The sequence below is a fragment of the Symphalangus syndactylus genome, chromosome 12 (genome assembly GCF_028878055.3).
Source record: "Symphalangus syndactylus isolate Jambi chromosome 12, NHGRI_mSymSyn1-v2.1_pri, whole genome shotgun sequence".
Taxonomy (NCBI): domain Eukaryota; kingdom Metazoa; phylum Chordata; class Mammalia; order Primates; family Hylobatidae; genus Symphalangus; species Symphalangus syndactylus.
In genome coordinates this window covers 61,229,181-61,247,670 of record NC_072441.2, presented here as the reverse complement: position 1 = coordinate 61,247,670, position 18,490 = coordinate 61,229,181, and the positions used below count along the sequence as shown (strand labels likewise).

Genomic DNA, 18,490 nt, shown 5'->3' with positions numbered 1-18,490 from the left:
CTCCAGGCTATTGAACCATTTTTCTGGCCCTCTTTTTTTTTTTTTTTTTTTTTTTTTTTTTTTTGAGACGGAGTCTCGCTCTGTCACCCAGGCTGGGGTGCAGTGGTGTGATCTCGGCTCACTGCAAGCTCCGCCTCCTGGGGTCACGCCATTCTCCTGCCTCAGCCTCTCCGAGTAGCTGGGACTACAGGCGCCCGCCACCACGCCCGGCTAATTTTTTTGTATTTTTTAGTAGAGACGGGGTTTCACCGTGGTCTCGATCTCCTGACCTCGTGATCCGCCCGCCTCGGCCTCCCAAAGTGCTGGGATTACAAGCGTGAGCCACAGCGCCCGGTTCTGGCCCTCTTTACAGCAAAATTTCTTGTAAGAGTTTTTATTTTATTTTATTTTAAGTACTGGGGTGCATGTGCAGGATATGCAGGTTTGTCACATAGTTTGCCATAGTGATTTACTGCACCTATCAACCCATCGCCTAGGTATTAAGCCCAGCATGCAATAGCTATTTTTCCTGATGCTTTTGCTCCCCCCGCCCCCTCCCGACAGGCCCCAGTGTGTGCTGATCCCCTCCCTCTGTCCACGTGATCGACATTTGTTCAGGTTGCACTTATAAGTGAGAACATGCAGCGTTTGGTTTTCTGTTCCTGCATAAGTTTGCTGAGGATAATGGATTCCAGCTCCATCCATGTCCCTGAAAAGGACATGATCTCATTCCTCTTGAAAGAGTTTTCTCTGCGGTCTCCTATTCCTCTGTGCCTGGCTACCTGGCCAACTTCATTTCCTCCTTCTCCTCATTTACTCTGGCAGCCACAATGTCCTCTTTCTTGAAAATGCCAAGATCACTTCAAGGCCTTCAGCACTTACTGTTCTTTTGCGGGAAATGCTGTCTCTCAGATTTTCTTATAGCTTTGTCTTTTATTCCATTCAGGTCAATGTTTAAAAGTCATCTCTCTAAAGGGGCCTTCCCTGACCATCCTGTATCACATCCCTCTTCCTTCCCTTACCCTGTAGTTACCGCCTTCCACCCCTTACCCGCTCTGTTTTTCTCCTTAGTAGTTACCATCACATCATGTACACACATATTTCATATTTGCTTATTGTCTGTCCCTCCAACGACCCCTGCTCCCATTAGCATGTAAGCTCCACAAATGCAGGGGTTTTTGTCTGTTTTGTTCACTGCTGTATCTCCAGTACTTAGAATAGTACCAAGAACAGTGCCTGGCACTTAATACATATTTGTTGAATAAAAGAATAGCTCATTGGCTTACCATCTACTATTGTAATGTTGGTATATTACAATGTCAATAAGTTAAAAAAGGGGAGAATCTGATCAGTGCCTCTTATGCCTGCATGTTTATGTCCCCCCAAAATTCATATGTTGAAACCCTAACCCCCAAAAGGGTTAGGTGGCAGGGCCTATAAGAGGTAATTAGGTCATGAGAGTGGAGTCCTCAAGAATGGATTAATGCCCTTTTAAAAAGACACAAGAGAGCTTGCTTCCTTTTTCTCTGCTCTCTGCCATTTGAGGACACCATGAGATGACAGACATCTGCAAAGCAGAAAGCAGGCCCTCACCAGACTGGATCCACCAGCACCTTGATCTTGGACTTCTCAGCCTCCAGAAATGTGGGAAATAAACGTTGTTTAAATCACCTAATGTATGGTAATTTGCTATAGCATCCCAAACTAAGACAGCCCCTATGAAGAAAGTATGTTAAAAGGTGGGGCATGTCAATGTGATATTTCAGGCTAAAAGTTACTAATGAGTAAAGTCAATATTATCAAGCATCTTTTATATGACAGGCCCAGTTGTAGACACTGGGAAACAGTGATGAACAGGACACCTACTCTGCCTTGAAAGAGCTTATATTCTAATGAAGAACCAGAAAGTCTATGTTTCCTTATGATTTTTTCTTTGGCTTCACTGAGTAACTGTCTCATGAAATGGCATATATACATAAACGCTAGCTGTATTTGTCCCAGATATTAATTCATTCATGAAATAATCTTCAGCATCCACATTTCAGGTAATATGGAAGTCATTCCTACTCTTGTAGTTTAATAGGGGAGGGCAGAAAAGTGAACAGATTCTTTAACGCAGTGTGAAAGTGCTGTGATAGAGGAAGACACAGTTACAAGAAAGAGAGGAAAAGAAAAATTCTCAGTGGGGAGAGATGCCTAAGCTGAGTCTTTAATGATATATGAGTTGACAGGACAAGAGGAGGGAGAAATGTAAGCAAGGCAGGAAAAAACATCAAGTTACAAATCAAAAGGCTAAGATAGCATGGGATACTCCAGGAGGTTTGTGGTATGTGTGAGGTATAAGGATGAGTGTATGAGTATTTATGTGTGTGTTCATGTGCAGATGACAGTAGAGATGACAAGATGTGTCTTACATGCCAGACACATGTAAATTAAGAAATTTTAATTTTCCTTCGTAAGCAATGAATAGCTGCTAAAGGACTAAAAACGGGGGAATGGTATGATCATGTTTTAATTTTAGAAAGATTACTTTGGCAATAATATGGAGGATGGAGGGAGATAACAGAGACAGACTCTAGAAGGCTAGTGCAGGCTGTAAATAAAAAATAATGAAGGCATAACCTGAGGCAGTGGCCCTGGGAATGGAAAGAAGGTATGGCTTCAAGACCTTTTTAGAGGGGAAAAATCAAGAGGACTGGTCAACTGCAGCAGACCTTGTTGTTTGCCTAGCCCAGAATCAATGCCCTGCTATTCCTTGATAGCAAAGCCTTGATTTATTTTATTTATTTATTTATTTATTTATTTATTTATTTATTTACTGAGACAGGGTTTCACCATCTTGTCCAGGATGGTCATGAATGCCTGGGCTCAAGTAATCTTCCCACCATGGCCTTCCAAAGTGCTGGGATTACAGGCATGAGCCACCATGCCCAGCCACAAAAGCCTGGTTTTATTCAGGTGTCCAGCCTCAGTTCATCCATATGTACAAGGAAGGAAACCCAAACCCTAGCTCATTGTTAGATTGTGATTAGTTTAAGCTAACCAAGGCAATCCATTCCTATTGCCTACGACTAGTTCAGAGTGGGCATATAATCCAGTTCCAGCCAATGAAAGGTATAGGAAAACCCTCTGAGGGACATCTAGGAAACGTTTCCTCACTCAAAAAAAACGTAATACAGGGAGAAGCAGCTGGATTTTTGTCATATGTGAATGTGTTGACTTAAAATTAAGCAACCAGCCACCTGGTGTCCAGGAGGGGAGCCGGCCAAGAACAAAGTCCTCACATAGAGAATGGCAGAATGGAAAGAGAAAAATAATATGAGTTCTTGATGATGTTCTTCAGTCAGTGGATTGACCAGTTTTGAAGCAAGTCTATCTCACATCTCCTTGTTTGGTAACATTGAAAAGATCTCCAGTTGAGGAAGGTTTTCTATTACTTTTACAAACAACATCCTGGCATTGCAACCAACTAGATTTAGGGTGTTTGGTAGATATGGAGGTTAAAACTAGTGTACAGGGGCCAGGCATGGTGGTTAATGCCTGTAATCTCAGCACTTTGGGAGGCCAAGGCAGGAGGATCACTTGAGGCCAGGAGTTTGAGACCAGCCTGGGTAACATAGTAAGACCCCATCTCTACAAAAATAAAAGACAAAATTTAAAAAGTTAGGGGAAAAAACAGACTAGTGTACAGTCTCTCAGTTCAGGTGACTGGATTGATGGAGGTATCATTCACAGAGACTGGAAATAAAAAAGGACTATGTGAGTTTCTGGTAATGTTGTTACTAATTCCTTCTAGTCAGCAAAAAGGTGAGCACATTCACTAGTAATTCCACATAGCTAGTAAAAGTAAAAACCAGCAGTACTGATCATGTATACACAGAGTGCTAAGACAGCATAAAGGACAGGTCCTCTTACAGTGGGGGGAGGTGGGCCTGGCAACACTTCCTAGGTGAGATCCTTTGAGTTATCACATGCTATGGCTTAATGCAAACTAGAGATCATCCTCTAGCAGTGAGGCTGAATCTAAAGAATAATATCCCATAATCAGCATTTAGAAAGAATATGCCTATAATTTACTGTTAGATCCAACTGTTCAATCTCCAAGTTGCATATAAAAAGAGCCAAGCTTGAACAGATATTAGAAGAGTAAACAATTTAATTTTTAAGCCTATTAATAGCAATAAGCAACAATACATGTTCCAAAACAGTTAAAGAACATCTGCTTACCTTTGCATAAGCTTTTCCACCTTTTAATTCCTGCCAAAGACAGAAAATACTATAAGGATATCATATAATGAAAGATTTAAAATTAAATAGATGTCAAATAATTCTGAAGATATGCTGGCAAATATCATAGACAGTAAAATTCTGATGATCTTAAATCAAACTATTTAGACTCCCACAAGCCCCCCAAATGACCAGAATTTTTATTTAGCATTTAACTTTAATCTAAATGAGACAAATGGTGAGAATATAAGCTAATATTTTATCTATTTGCTGAAGAAGAAATGGTCAAAAAGTGCTGTGGACTCACTGCAAAAACCTGAATCACCAAAGAAGGGTTAAATTACTTACTCAGTTAAGCATACTAATATAGTATAGAAAGATTTCAACAGCACTTGAAACCACATCCCAGGGACAACCAGTTTTTATGAATCATTGAAGAGATACTCTATGCATGTAAAAGTGTACATTTAGTATAGTACAAACCCTCTTACCTAATGTGAACAAGGCTGGCCAAAGTGGAAAATAATAAAAAATAATAGATAGGTGTCTTTTTTAACTTAAAATATGTCACTGTACATAAATTTGCCAAATCTTTAGATTTGTTTTCATACAGCTGTGAGAATTAAGTGTAAAACACTCAGAACAATACCTAGTACATGGTATGTGTTTGTATATATGTCTTTGTCATTATTATTAGGGCCAAACTCCCCACTCCCTACCTACTTTTAAAAATGCATCTGCTGGATGGTGTTGTCTCTTGTCTTTCTTGCATAAATCAGATACATAATGCATTATCTATCATTTCCATCTTTCAAGTGGTGAATACAAATATGTTAAGGAACAATCTATGATAAACTCTATTATCATTCATGAATATTTGCTGTTCCTCCCCTTCCCTGCTTCACTGATTTCAGGTGTGGCCATCCCACTACATCTACCCCATTACGAATGATCACATTTTCATTAGGTCACTGTCATATTCCTTAATAGTGCCCTTCCTTAAGAAAACAAAATTTTCTCCAGATGATCCTTGTTTCTGCTAGCTAATTCTTTTCTTTGCTCCCCTTTATAGCCAAACTCATCAAAAGATTTATCTTTATTTGCTATATCCTACTCTCTCTTCAACCCACTCCAATTGGGGTTTCATCCTTATTTTCCCTCTGCAATAGTTATTTTTCATTTTTTATTTATTTTATTTCTTAGAGACAGGGTCTCTCTCTGTCAACCAGGCTGGAGTGCAGTGGGATGACCATAGCTCACTGAAACCTCAAACTCCTGGGCTCAGGAGATCCTCCCACCTCAGCCTTCTGAGTAGCTAAGACTACAGGTGCGTGCCACCACACCCAGCTAATTTTTTTTGCTTTTCTTTTTTTTTTTTTTTTTGGAGAGATGGGGTCTTGTCATGTTGCCTAGTTTTGTCTCAAACTTCCGGCCTTAAGCAGTCCTCATTCCTCGGCCTCGGCCTCGGCCTCCCAAATTGCTGGGATTATAGGTGTGAACCACTGTGCTCAGCTCTTTGTAATAACTCTTAAGATTACCAATGATCTTCATTTTGTTAAAGCCAAAGACTCCCAGTCTTCATCTTATTCAACATCTCAGTAGTAGGTGACAGGCTTGGCCACTCCACCTCCTTTGTTGCATCATTTTCTTCGCTAAACTTCCACGGTACCACAATTGCCTGGTTTTATTCCTACCTCATTGCTGCACCTATTCCTTCATTCAACCTCTGTAGAAAGAATGCTAGTCAGATCCCAATCATCCATTTCCCCCCCTCCATAGTAACAGAATCCTCTATTTTTAGTTGGATATCTGGCTGCACAATAATGACCATGTATATGTTGTAACTCTATTCAAAACATAAGCACTTCTCCCTTCAACTATCACAAACCACCTAAGCGGTCTCTGTGATTCATGTAACACAGCAGCAAAAGTGATCTTACAGAAGATGATGTCTCTCCTTATTAAAATCCTCCAATACTTCCAATTAAAATTAGATCTAAACTCTTCATAAGGCCTGGCCTGATCTAGTACATCCAATCCCACTACCAAGAACTTTGCCTCTCTGTTTCCCACGCCACAGCCAGGCTGGTCTTGTCATTTAAACATGCCAGACTTGCTGTTTACACTGCATAGGGTTCACGGTACTTCTGAATCTGTGGTTTGATATCTTTGGTCAGTTTTAAAAGATTCTCAGCCACACTCACTTGTCTCTCCTCCTAGGGCTTATACAGTTGACCTTTCTACTGTCTCCTACATGTCTTACCTTCTTTCTCGTGTATTCCACCCTTGTTATCTCTGTGATTTAGCCTGAATATTTTCTTCTGTCTTATTTTCCAATTTACCAATCCTCTCTTCAGTTATGGTAAACCTGCTGTTAAATCCATCTGTTGAAGTTTTATTCATTTACTTAGCTTTAAATTTTAGTTAATGTACTTTTCAGTTTTAGAATTTAATTTGCTGGTTTTTTTTTTAATAATTTCAGTTCTCTGATGAAATTCTCCATCTTGTTCACTAATTATAGTTATTGTAAAAGTTTGTCTTTGATCTTTCCAAAATCTGTATCTTCCATGGGTCTCTTTTTATACCTTTCCTTTTGATTTTTGGTCATGTAGTCATGTCTCTTCATATGCTTGATAACTGTGTATGAAAACTTGAAGAAATAATTTGAGGTTCAGAGTGATGTGATATAGGAGAAGGCATACATTTGCTTTTGGCAACTTGTAAGGAAGAGGCAGATCACCTTCATCCAAGAAGGGACTGAGCTGATTGGAGGCTGGGTTTCAGTCTTTGTAAGGCTGATCTGTATGTATTACACTCTTCCTACTAGGTTGAAACTCTCAGAGAGTGAATCCCAACTGAAAGCCTGAGGTGTTTATCAAGGCCCTTCCTCTTTGGTGGTCCCCAGATTCCAGTTTTTGTTCCTTTAGACCTGTAAGACTGCTGCAATCTCAACTCAATGTCTTCGCTGCTCAGCCATTCTTTTGTGCTCAGTTTCTTCGCCACTACTTGCAAATCAGCAAATGCTTTGAGGGTAAAAGCAATACCAAATGTCAGGCTTATCTCTATGCTTCCCTTCTCTATGGATTCTAAGCCTTTCAAGTCCTTACTACCTCAGTAGCTTCCGATGCCTTCAAGCAGCTGTTTTGGATATTATGTCTAGCTTTTCTAATAGTTCTCAGAGGGAGCAGTCGTCTGCAACAAGCTAGTCCATTAATTTCAGAAGTATTAAAATAATCTCCATGTTTATTATACTTTAGGGCCTGTTATGGGTTGAATTATGTCCCCTCTCTCCCTCATCCAAAAAAAGACATGAAGTTCTTACCTGAGAATGTTACCTTATTTGGAAGTAGGGTCTTCTTTGTTTTGTTTTGTTTTGTTTTTTTTGAGACAGGGTATGGCTTTGTCATCCAGGCTGGAGTACAGTGGCATGATCGTGGCTCACCGCAGCCTTCTGGCCTCAGGTGATCCTCCCACCTCTGCCTCACAAGTAGCAGGGACTACAAGTGCGTGCCATCACACCTGGCTAATTTTTGTATTTTTTGTGGAGATGGGGTTTCTCCATGTGACCCAGGCTGGTCTTAAAATCCTAGGCTCAAGAAATCTGCCTGCCTCAGCCTCCCAAACTTCTAGGATTACAGGTGTGAGCCACCACGCCTGGCCAGAAATAGGGTCTTCATATAGGTACTCAAGTTAAAATGAGGTCCTAATCTGATATGACTGGTATTCTTATAAAAACAGGAAATTTTGACAGAGAAACAGACGTGCACAGAGGGAAAATGATGTGAAGACACAAAGGGAGAAAACAATCACGTGAATGGAATAATGTATCCACAAGTCAAGGAATGCCTGAGGCTGCTGGACATTTGGCGAGAGGTGTGAGAGTTTCTCCCCCAGCACCTCCAGAGGGAACATGGCCCTGCTGACACCTTGACTTTGAACTTCTGTCGTCCATAACTCAGACAATAAGTTTCTGTTGTTTAAAGCCACCCAGAGTGTGCTATTTAGTTATAGCAGTCCTAGGAAACTAATACAGGGGCTTTTTGCTTTCAGGTCCTACTCCTTTAGAATGGCCTTTCCCTAGACCTTTACATGGTTGCCTCTTCTTCAAATGTTACCTTTCAGAGAAGTCTTCACCGACTCCTGCCTCAGTTCTCTAAAATAATCTCCTTTGCCTAAGCTATTCTCCATTACTGAATTGTTTCCTACACATAAAACTTATCATGACCTCAAATAATCTTATTTGGCTACATGTTTACGGTCTCTGTCTTTCCTATCACACCTCCCTCAACTCCATCCAGAAAGTAAAGTCCTTGGGGGCAGGAACTCATTCCAGTTCACCACTGTCCTCCCAGTGCCTGGAATAGTACCACTGGCTGGTCACTGATTGCTTCCCTGTGTCCTAGGCAACAGAGTGCACTATCAAACTTTTTTATTTTTGTCAACTTTATAGGTAAAAAATGGTATCTTATTTGTAGTTTTAATTTGTGTCAGATTGAGCATATTTTTATGTTTAAAAGCTATTTATAGTTTTTTTGTGAACTGTTCATTCTGCCCCTTGCCTATTTTTCTAAAGGGCTGATTTTTAAAATTAATTTACTTGAAGGTGCTCTTTCTATACTAAAGAAAGTAGTCCTTTGTCACAATTTGTGACTATTTTCCCCTAATTTAAGACTTTATTTATGTTATATTTTGCAATGCATAAAATGTTTATATAGCTGAGTTTACTAATTTTTCTTTCATGGCTTCTTTTATATAATACTTAAAATATTATTTAGTATATTACATTAATATATTAATTATATTTTATATAATATTTAAAATACCATGGCAATGGTATTCTGATACAGAAGGACGCAGAACTGGTGTGGAAAAGAGAAAGGCCAGAGACTCTTGCTTTCATTCTAAATCTTTCTTCTCTATTTAATTTTGACCATTATATGTATTATTTTGGTAAGTAAAACATATGCACACACACACACCTGCAAAAACACACACACACACAAACAAAGTTGAACCATATGAAATTACCATTTTTTTTTAGATTATTGGTAATTTGCTTCAACCTAATACAGGGGAAGAAAATATACAGCAAAAAAAACAGACTTGGAATCAGAAAACTCTGTTTGAGTCCCTACTTTGCCATTTATAAACTATGTAAATTTGGGCAAGTAACTTCTCTGAGCCCTGGTTTTCCTGATAATGAAGAAAATAACACCTAATTTCAGGGTTATTAGATATATTACACATAAAGTTCCCAGAACAATGCCTAATAAAAACTAGGAATTTAACAAATAGTGGATATAGATATATATAGTCCCCAAACTAACACAAATAAGATTAATACTTATATGTATAGTGACAGTGAGATGAAGGTTCTTGAATAATAATTTTAATGTATAACCTCAGATTCTTCATCATATTTGCCATTTGAATTACTGCAGCAAGTGTGAAGTAAAATGCATATACAGTTCTAATGAAACAGATAAAGCAGAGCTAAACAAAGCCAGCCAGTGACTATGGAACTAATCATGGTTTCTGAAAGGGAAGAAGTAATAGGTTATTTTAATACCTTCCTCACAGATACTCTGTAGATACAAGGATCTAGGATGCCTGTGGCAGCACTTGCACTCATTTTGCACATAAATGAGAACTTCTTTCTCCAGCGAACACAGTTTGCTTGTACCACCTCCCTGAAGGAAAGAAAAGAAGAACCAATTAATTAACTATTATTGATGACATGTTAAAAAGCACACCCGTACTTTCACTCAAGTCTAACATGCAAAAGTAATGTGTTAAAATCCAGTATTTGTAAACAGTGTAACAGGAAGGAAGCAAATTCCTAACAATGTGATCTGAAAATCTTTGGGAGGTTTTAATTATCCACAGGAAACCGGAAAAAAAGTGAATTTACTTATCAATTCAATCAAAATATACATTAGGCTATACCATTCATTCATTCATTCAACACATAATGTACATTTACTTTATATGTTGCGCATGTGGTACATGTTTAAAACAAAGACGAGGACAGAGTTCCTGACCTTGTAGGGATTATATTCATAGTTAATGCAAGAGGCATAAATATGAACAAATGATTATTCTAGGAATGAGCAAATTCTTATTTTAAGATGAACTACTGTCATAGTTTTACTTCAGCCATAACAGCAAGAACAGCTACCATTTATTGAGAGCTTACCATATGCTGTGAAATCTCCCAACAAACTTGTGAAGTAGCTGGCATTTTCTTCACCTTATTTATTTATTTTGAGACGGAGTCTTGCTCTGTCACCCAGGCTGGAGTGCAGTGGTGTGATCTCCACTCACTGCAACCTCCACCTCCTGGATTCAAGCAATTCTCCTGCCTCACTCAGCCTCCTGAGTAGCTGGGATTACAGGCGCCTGCCACCTTTGTGTTTTTAAGAGACAGGGTTTGGCTATGTTGTCCAGGCTGGTCTCCAACTCCTGACCTCAGGTAATCCACCTGCCTCGGCCCTCCAAGGTGCTGAGATTATAGGCATGAGCCTCGTCACTTTAAAGATCAGGAAAATGAAGTGTGATGATAGAAGTGAACTCAAGGTCATTTAAGTAGGAGGTGGTAGAGAAGAACTGGCATTCAAACGAGGCCTGTTTTAACTCTAAAGTCCACTTGTCCACAAAGGAGAATCTGTATTTTTCCACAACTTTGCTCTTTCAAGTTCCCAGGCCTTTGTACATACTGTTCTGCTATCGTGTGTAGGTATTGGGGTGGGGGTGCTCAGCCTTAGAAAAGGATAACCATTCCTCTAACATAGGAAGGAGACAAAGATAACAGATGAAATAAAGAGAAAACTAGAGAAAGCAAAAGAGAATGGCAAGAGAGCCCAGGTTGAAAAGTTTTGATTTTCTTAGGGGAGTAATAAGTCATGTCTATGGACTGATAGGACTGGTAGGTGAGTTGAAAATTTAGATAAAGGCTTAGAGACAGGAAAACTGCTGTGGTGAATGTGACAGGCAGTCAAACTTATAGCTACCTCAGGGAATAAAATAGATTTTTATTACGATCTATCAGGTTTTTTTTTTTTTTTTTTGTTTTTGAGACAGGCTGTCACACTGTCACCTAGGCTGGAGTGCAGTGGTGCAGTCACAACTCACTGCAGCCTTGACCTCTCAGGCCAAAGAGATCTTCCCACCTCAGCCTCCCAAGTAGCTGGGACCATAGGCATACACTACCACACTCGACTAATTTTTGTATTTTTGGTAAAGATGGGTCTCTCTATGTTATCCAGGCTGGTCTCAAACTCCTGGGCTCAAGTGATACTCCTGTCTCAGTCTCCCAAAGTGTCAGGATTACGATACTCTTGTCTCAGCCTCCCAAAGTGCTAGGATTACAGGTGTAAGCCACCTGGCCTGGTTTTTCTGATTTCTCCATCAGTACACAGAAATCCAAGAACAGGAATTATAAAAAAAACCAAACAATTTAAAAATCAAGTATGCATTTGTGTGTCATATTTGCACTTGTGTTTACTTTTATATTCTAAACAGACACACAAATGGGAGAGGAGGGCATGCATTTTACCACCAGTTCTACTATGATAACTTTGGCCATTTTTTTTTCCTTAGGAACCCTTAAGTGATTTAATGAATCATGATATGAAGAATGTATGTGTGGGTTCACAGTGAAGTCTCCCTTGAAATCCAGGCAGGGTATAATTTATTGGTACAGTCACAACGCAGGCGAGATGAGTGTTATTTGACAAAGGATGGACCTGGAGGTACTTGTCAGGCATCTGGAGGACTCCCTGGTAAGGGGGGCAGCTGCTAACCTGTACACTCAAAAATAAATACATTAAAAAATCGTGAATAATAATAAAAATAAGCAAGAAAAAAAATCCAGATTTTTTTTTTTTTTTTTTCTGGATACAGGGTCTTGCTCTGTCGCCCAGGCTGGAGTGCACTGGTGCGATCTTGGCTCACTGCAACCTCCGCCTCCTGGGCTCAAGCAATTCCCATACCTCAGCCTCCTGAACAGTAGCTGAGATTACAGGTGTGACCACCATGCCGGGCTAATTTTTGTATTTTTGTAGAGATGGGGTTTCACCATGTTGGCCAGGCTGGTCTCAAACTCCTGGCCTCGAGCGATCTGGACACCTCGATCTCCCAAATTGTTGGGATTATACACATGAGCCACTGTGTCCGGCCTAGAATTTTTTATTATTGCTTCTCTCCCAACATCTCTTGGCCTCAAGACTTGCTGGAGGCATCAGCTATGGTGTCCGGAGCTCCGAACAAGGAGATATAGGTAGAAACACTGATGTCCTGGACCCTTCAGGGTCCACTGAGCATCAAGGTGCTTGGTTGTTGCTGTCACTGAGACCACTGATATAGGAGCAGATATCAAGAAATAACATTTGCAATAAAACTCTGTTACTTTTCTTACAAAATTATATACAAATTTATAGTTAAACATGGCAGGTTGAGTGCATGTATCAGCCTCTGCTCCCTCCCCAAACCTACTAAATAAAAACAAGCAAAGCCATTATCTCACAGGGACAAAGAGAACTAGAGACAAAAATAAGTGGCCAGAGACAGATAGACAAGTGATAACTAATTTAGCATACTGAGGAAATTTGAACCTCATGCTGGCAATAGTAAAAGCCAAGAGTAGGAAACTTGAACAGGTTTTGAAGTCGAATGAAGGAGGGACACAGCAGAGGATTGATCAAAAACTGTTTTAGAAATAGTCAGACTGCAGACCTCTCCTTCCCTGACTCCTGCAGATGACTGAGATGTATTCTCTTGATGAGATGAAACAGAAGGATCTCTGGACAGCCTGAAGTGAGGGCAGGTATCAGAAAGAGCACAAAGAGCATAAAGCATGCTGGCTGGGGTAATGAAAGATGACTTAATGCTGAGACTTCCAACCTTCTTCCCCTAACCTGGCTTCTCACAATGCCAGAACCAGGCACCTGTTCTTCAAGATGTGGGAAGAATATTCTCTGGGGAATCCAACCAGCCTCAAATAAAAGATTTCATGAGACAGATGTTGAGGGTTCCCAATGACACAGCCAGTCAAATCAGCTTACAATAAAAATCTGAGATGACAAGCACCCACCACATACACAAAGCTCCTAATCAACTTTTAGTGCTTCACAGTTAAATATGGGCAGATAAGTGAGGAAAGTCTCTTAATATGAAAGAAACCAAGATGAATAGAAAAAAACTAACTTGGCTGGTTGCAGGGGCTCATGCCTTTATTCCTAGCACTTTGGGAGGCTGGTGGAAGGGTCGCTTGAGCCAGGAGTTTGAGACCAGCCTGGGCAACAACAGGAGACCCTGTTTCAACAAAAAATTTACAACTTATGGTGGCGTGCACCTGTAGTCCCAGCTACTCAAAAGGTTGAGGCAGGAGGATCACTTGAACCCAACAGTTCAAGGCTGTAGTGAGCCATGAGTGTGCCACTGCACTCCAGTCTGGGTGACAGAGCAAGACACAGTCTTGAAAAAAAAAAAAAAAAAAGAGAGAGAAATAGCAACTTGAACAAAACAGAGCCTGTGCTTGAAGAAGAAAAAAATTTCTGAGTGATATAAAAAAGAAACTGCATCTACCATACAGGAATAGGATGCTATATTTAAAAAAAAGCATACAGGGAATTAAAATGCTCATGGAAATCCAAACTACTCGGCTTGATATTTTGTCATTCCAGATTCAGTCTACCCTTCTCTGTGGTCCAGGAGGCCAGTCTTGTGAACTACCTCAACCAAGCTCCCTTGCCCTCTACCTCCGATTGTGCTAACGTGATAAACACTGCAAGGATAGAGAGGGCAGGAGGGGAGGGAAACTGATGCATTTATTCTCTTGGCTCCTTCCCTGTTGGGCCATGTGAGAAACAGGTCGGTTGTTGGGGACTGTGCTTTTCCATAATATGCCTTGTAGCACTTAAGACTCTAAATTATTTGTATTTATGACTTTGTTAAAATAAAAACAAATTCAAAAACACTGTCAAGTACTGAATAATCTAAAAATGGGAACAGAAGTATATAACTGTAGAAGCCTTTTTTTCCTAATTGCTAAAAAAAAACCCACTAAGAATTTTCTTTATTGTCTAATATATGAAAATTGGATAGTATCTTAAAAAGCAAAGTCCTAATCCTTGCCTCCCTTACTTCCTGTTCGCTATCTCTATTTTACACTGTAATTCCAATTACCTGTCCGTATTTATAATGCTGTGCTGAAGTTTCTTAATCTCTTGTTTTTTCCCCAAGCCCATCAAACTTAATGTTGGCTTCCTCCACTTTCTAACTAAACTAGATTAATGTTTCTGCAAATATTTCTTTCCTACTTGTCTGGTTTGTTTCTTAGTAGAAACATTCACATACAGAGTTCACTTGATTTCTTTGGTTTTTATTACTCAGGCCAAAGCTGCCCTCCATTTGTGCAAATGATAACATATATGATTAGGCATGTAAAAGCTACTACATTTCCCTCCCTCCCTCCCTCCAGCATGTAAAAGCTATTACATCTCCCTCCCTCCCTCCCTTCCTTCTCTTGGCATGTAAAAGCTACTACATTTCCCTCCCTCCCTCCTTCCAGCATGTAAAAGCTATTACATCTCCCTCCCTCCCTCCCTTCCTTCCCTTGGCATGTAAAAGCTACTACATCTCCCTCCCACCCTCCCTCCCTCCCTCCCTTTCCTCCCTCTCTCCGTCTCTCCCTCCCTCCCTCCCTCCCTTTCCTCCCTCTCTCCCTCTCTCCCTCCGTTAAAGCTACATTTTTTTCCTCCCTCCCTCCCTCCCTTTCTCCATACAATTAGGCATGTAAAAGCTGCTACATTTTGCCCCCTTCTTCCTTCCTTCTTTACTTCCTTACTTCCTCCTCCCTCCTTCCCTCCCTCCATTTCCTCCTCTCTCCCTCCGCAAAAGCTCACTCCTTCCTTCCTTCCCTTCCTTCCCTCCCTCCCTCCTTCCCTCTCTCCCTCTGTAAAAGCTACTACATTTTTCTTCCTTCCTTCCTTCCTTCCTTCCTTCCTTCCTTCCTTCCTTCCTTTCCTCCCTCCCTCCCTCCCTTCCTTCCTTCCTTCCTTCCTTCCTTCCTTCCTTCCTTCCTTCCTTCCCTCCCTCCCTCCCTTCTTTCTTCTCTTTATTCCTTCCCTCCCTCTCTCCATCCGTCCTTCCCTTCCTTCCTTTCTTTTGAAATGGGGTCTTGCTCTGTTGCCCAGGCTAAAGTACAGCAGCATGATTGTCACTTTTCATTTGTTTGTGAAATAAGTGGAATTCTTTGGCAATACTATTATATAAATACTTTAAGTGCCCTTATAATGTAGTAGCTTCTACATGCCTAATCGTATATGTTATTATTTGCACAAATGGAGGGCAGCTTTCGCCTGAGTAATAAAAACCAAAGAAATCAAGTGAACTCTGTATGTGAATTTTTTTTTAAGAAACAAACCAGACAAGCAGGAAAGAAGTATTCGCAGAAATATTAATCTAGTTTAGTTAGAGAGTGGAGGAAGCCAACATTAAGTTTGATGGGCTTGGGGAAAAAAACAAGAGATTAAGAAACTTCAGCACAGCATTATAAATACAGACAGGTAATTGGAATTACAGTGTAAAATAGAGATAGAGAACTGATTTTCATACAGGACATGTCTTTTAATCTTAAGGGAAAAAATACACTTCCCACAATTCCATGTCCTCATCTACTTACTATCACTCTGCCTTCAGGTCCAAGCTCCCTGAAGATGATGATACTAAGGATAACGATGACAGCACTTATTGAGTGCTTATTATTACAGGCATTGTTGTAAATACACATATTAAAAAATACACATATTAACTACTAAATCCTCAGAGCAACTATATGGGGAGGATACTACTAACTCCATTTTATAGATAAAGGAACTAAGATACACAGAAATTATGTGACTTGTCAAAGGTCACTCAGCAGGAAAGGCTGGAACTGAAATTTGAAGAACTGTCTCTACAGTATAGACATTTTCCATCTCCTCACCTCCCAGTTACTTTTCAGTCCCTCTTAATCAGGCTTCTACCCTGCACAATTCCATTGAAACTGCTCATGAGTAACTAATTGCCAAATCCAAGGGTAATTTTTTAGTATCATACTTGACCCTTCTTATACATTCTTACAATATTCTTGTCCTTGGTATTTATGTGACTATTTCTTTGCAGTTTCTTGCTCCTCTGTCTCCTTAAAATGTTGATGTCCACCAAGCTTCTATCCTTGGCTTTCTCATTTTTTTTTACTCTGATGGACTTAACTATTATGCATGTACTGAGAACTTAAAAATCTAAGTGTTCAGGCTGGGCACGGTGGCTCATGTCTGTAATCCCAGCACTTTCGGAGACCAAGGCAAGCGGATTGCTTGAGCTCAGGAGTTTGAGACCAGCCTGGGCAACATGGCGAAACCTCATCTCTACAAAAAAAATACAAAAATTGGTCGAGCATGGTGGCAGACGCCTGTAGTCCCAGCTTCTCGGGCGGCTGAGGTGGGAGGATTGCTTGAGCCCAGGAGGCTGAGGGTGTAGTGAGCCGAGATTGCGCCACTGCACTCTAGCCTGGGCAACAGAGCGAGGCTTTATCTCAAAAAACAAACACAAAAAGAAACAAAACAAACAAACAAAACAAAGTCTTCTTCTTTAGTCCTCAGATTCATATATCAACATGTTAACTGGTGAACCCACCTACTAGTCCTAGCCTCTAGGTAAGGCTTTAGGTCTCTGACATCTGTTTATCATGGTACTTCCCAGCAGGCTAGTAAGTAACCTACCAGCTTGACTAGTCAAATGGTTTGCCCAGGAGCATATGTGGCAAAAACTGTCAGTTACTTATCCAATATTCAGTCTCTCTTCTTCCTTAAAAGGAGAACCCTGATTTTACTCAAACTGGCAATATGTCCAGTTAAAAGACTGCATTTTCCTGATCTCCCTTGCAGCTACAGGGTAGGCATGGGATGGAGTACAAGCTAATGAGATATAAATGGAGGTTACTGGGTATAACTTTTGGAAAGGCAGAATAAGATAGTTGAAATGTACCCTTTTACCTTTTATTCTTTCCTCTGCCTGGAAAACTGTCATGATGATGATTAGATTCTCAACAGTCATTTTGGACCGCGAGGTTACCCTCAGGAAAAGCCATGTGATGATGGTGCAGAGCCAGAAGGAAGGTGGATCTCTAAGAAACATGTAGCCCTGGACTGTCTCCCTCCAAACTCCTTTTATTTATGTATTTATTTTTTATTTTTTTGGAGACAGAGTATCACTCTGTCACACAGGCTGAGTGCAGTGGTGTGATCTCAGCTCACTGCAAACTCCACCTCTCAGGTTCAAGCAACTTTTCTGTCTCAGCCTCCCGAGTAGCTGGGACTACAGGTGTGCGCCACCACACCTGGCTAATTTTTGTAGAGATGGGGTTTCACCACGTTGGCCAGGCTCGTCTCAAACTCCTGGGCTCAAGTGACCCGCCCACCCTGGCCTCTCAAAGTGCTGAGATTACAGGCGAGAGCCACAGTGCCTGGCCAAGCCACCACACCTGGCCCAAACTTCTTAAATCTTATTATTTAAAATGCTTATTTTGGATTTTGTTATATGCAGCTGAACTAAATCCTAACTGACATAGACTAAGTCTTACCATTTCCAAATCTGCAAAGTTCAAATGTTATTCACATTGTTGTAGGTGGTCCATCCCAGAGTCCTGTTCCCCTCATTTAAGTATACAGATGAAATATATTGGAACCTATTGTACATATTTTTCATGATCCGTAGAGTCCCACCCAATGAAGACACAAATAAGCTCCAATTCACTTCCTGGGCAATAAGCCCCTATCCAAACACAGAGATACTGCCTCCCAAGTAGTAGACTGACAAATGTGCTAGGACTCTGAAACAGGTTCTTATGTGAGTAAGAAAGTCAAATAAGCCAAGACAAGAGATCAGGTTGGGATGAACCAGAGCTGTGCAAAGTGCAGTTGTCTATTAATTACCTCATGATGTGCAAACAAAGAATCCTTAATGGAGAAGAAATCCAGAAATGATAAAGGTGGGAAAGAGTACAGCATAACACTAATCATTTGCCAAACACAGGAAACAATAAAGATTTGTTGACCAAATGCATAACTGAAGTCAGGCATGGGCCACAAATGACTGGTTCCAGCTACCAATTCTTGCCTGTGTTACTTCCTATTTGTAAATCAAGCCCTTTCCTGTGTCTAGCACCACCACAATTCAGACTCTCAGTATCTCTTCCCTGAAGCATGGCAACAGCCTCCTTAATGGTCCCCACTCAGATCTA

The 18,490-nt window shown here is 40.5% G+C and overlaps 1 protein-coding gene across 1 annotated transcript in view; it reads right to left on the bottom strand.

The window, feature by feature from the left end:
- The window catches only part of EEIG2 (EEIG family member 2), a 78,323-nt gene that overhangs the window by 29,537 nt on the left and 30,296 nt on the right, over positions 1 to 18,490 (bottom strand). Inside the window, exons 2-3 of the mRNA XM_063624401.1 lie at positions 9,776 to 9,896; positions 4,207 to 4,236 (exon numbers count right to left, since the gene is read on the bottom strand). Of these exons, the coding sequence (XP_063480471.1) occupies positions 4,207 to 4,236; positions 9,776 to 9,896 (151 nt within the window). The remainder of the gene's footprint in view (positions 1 to 4,206; positions 4,237 to 9,775; positions 9,897 to 18,490) is intronic.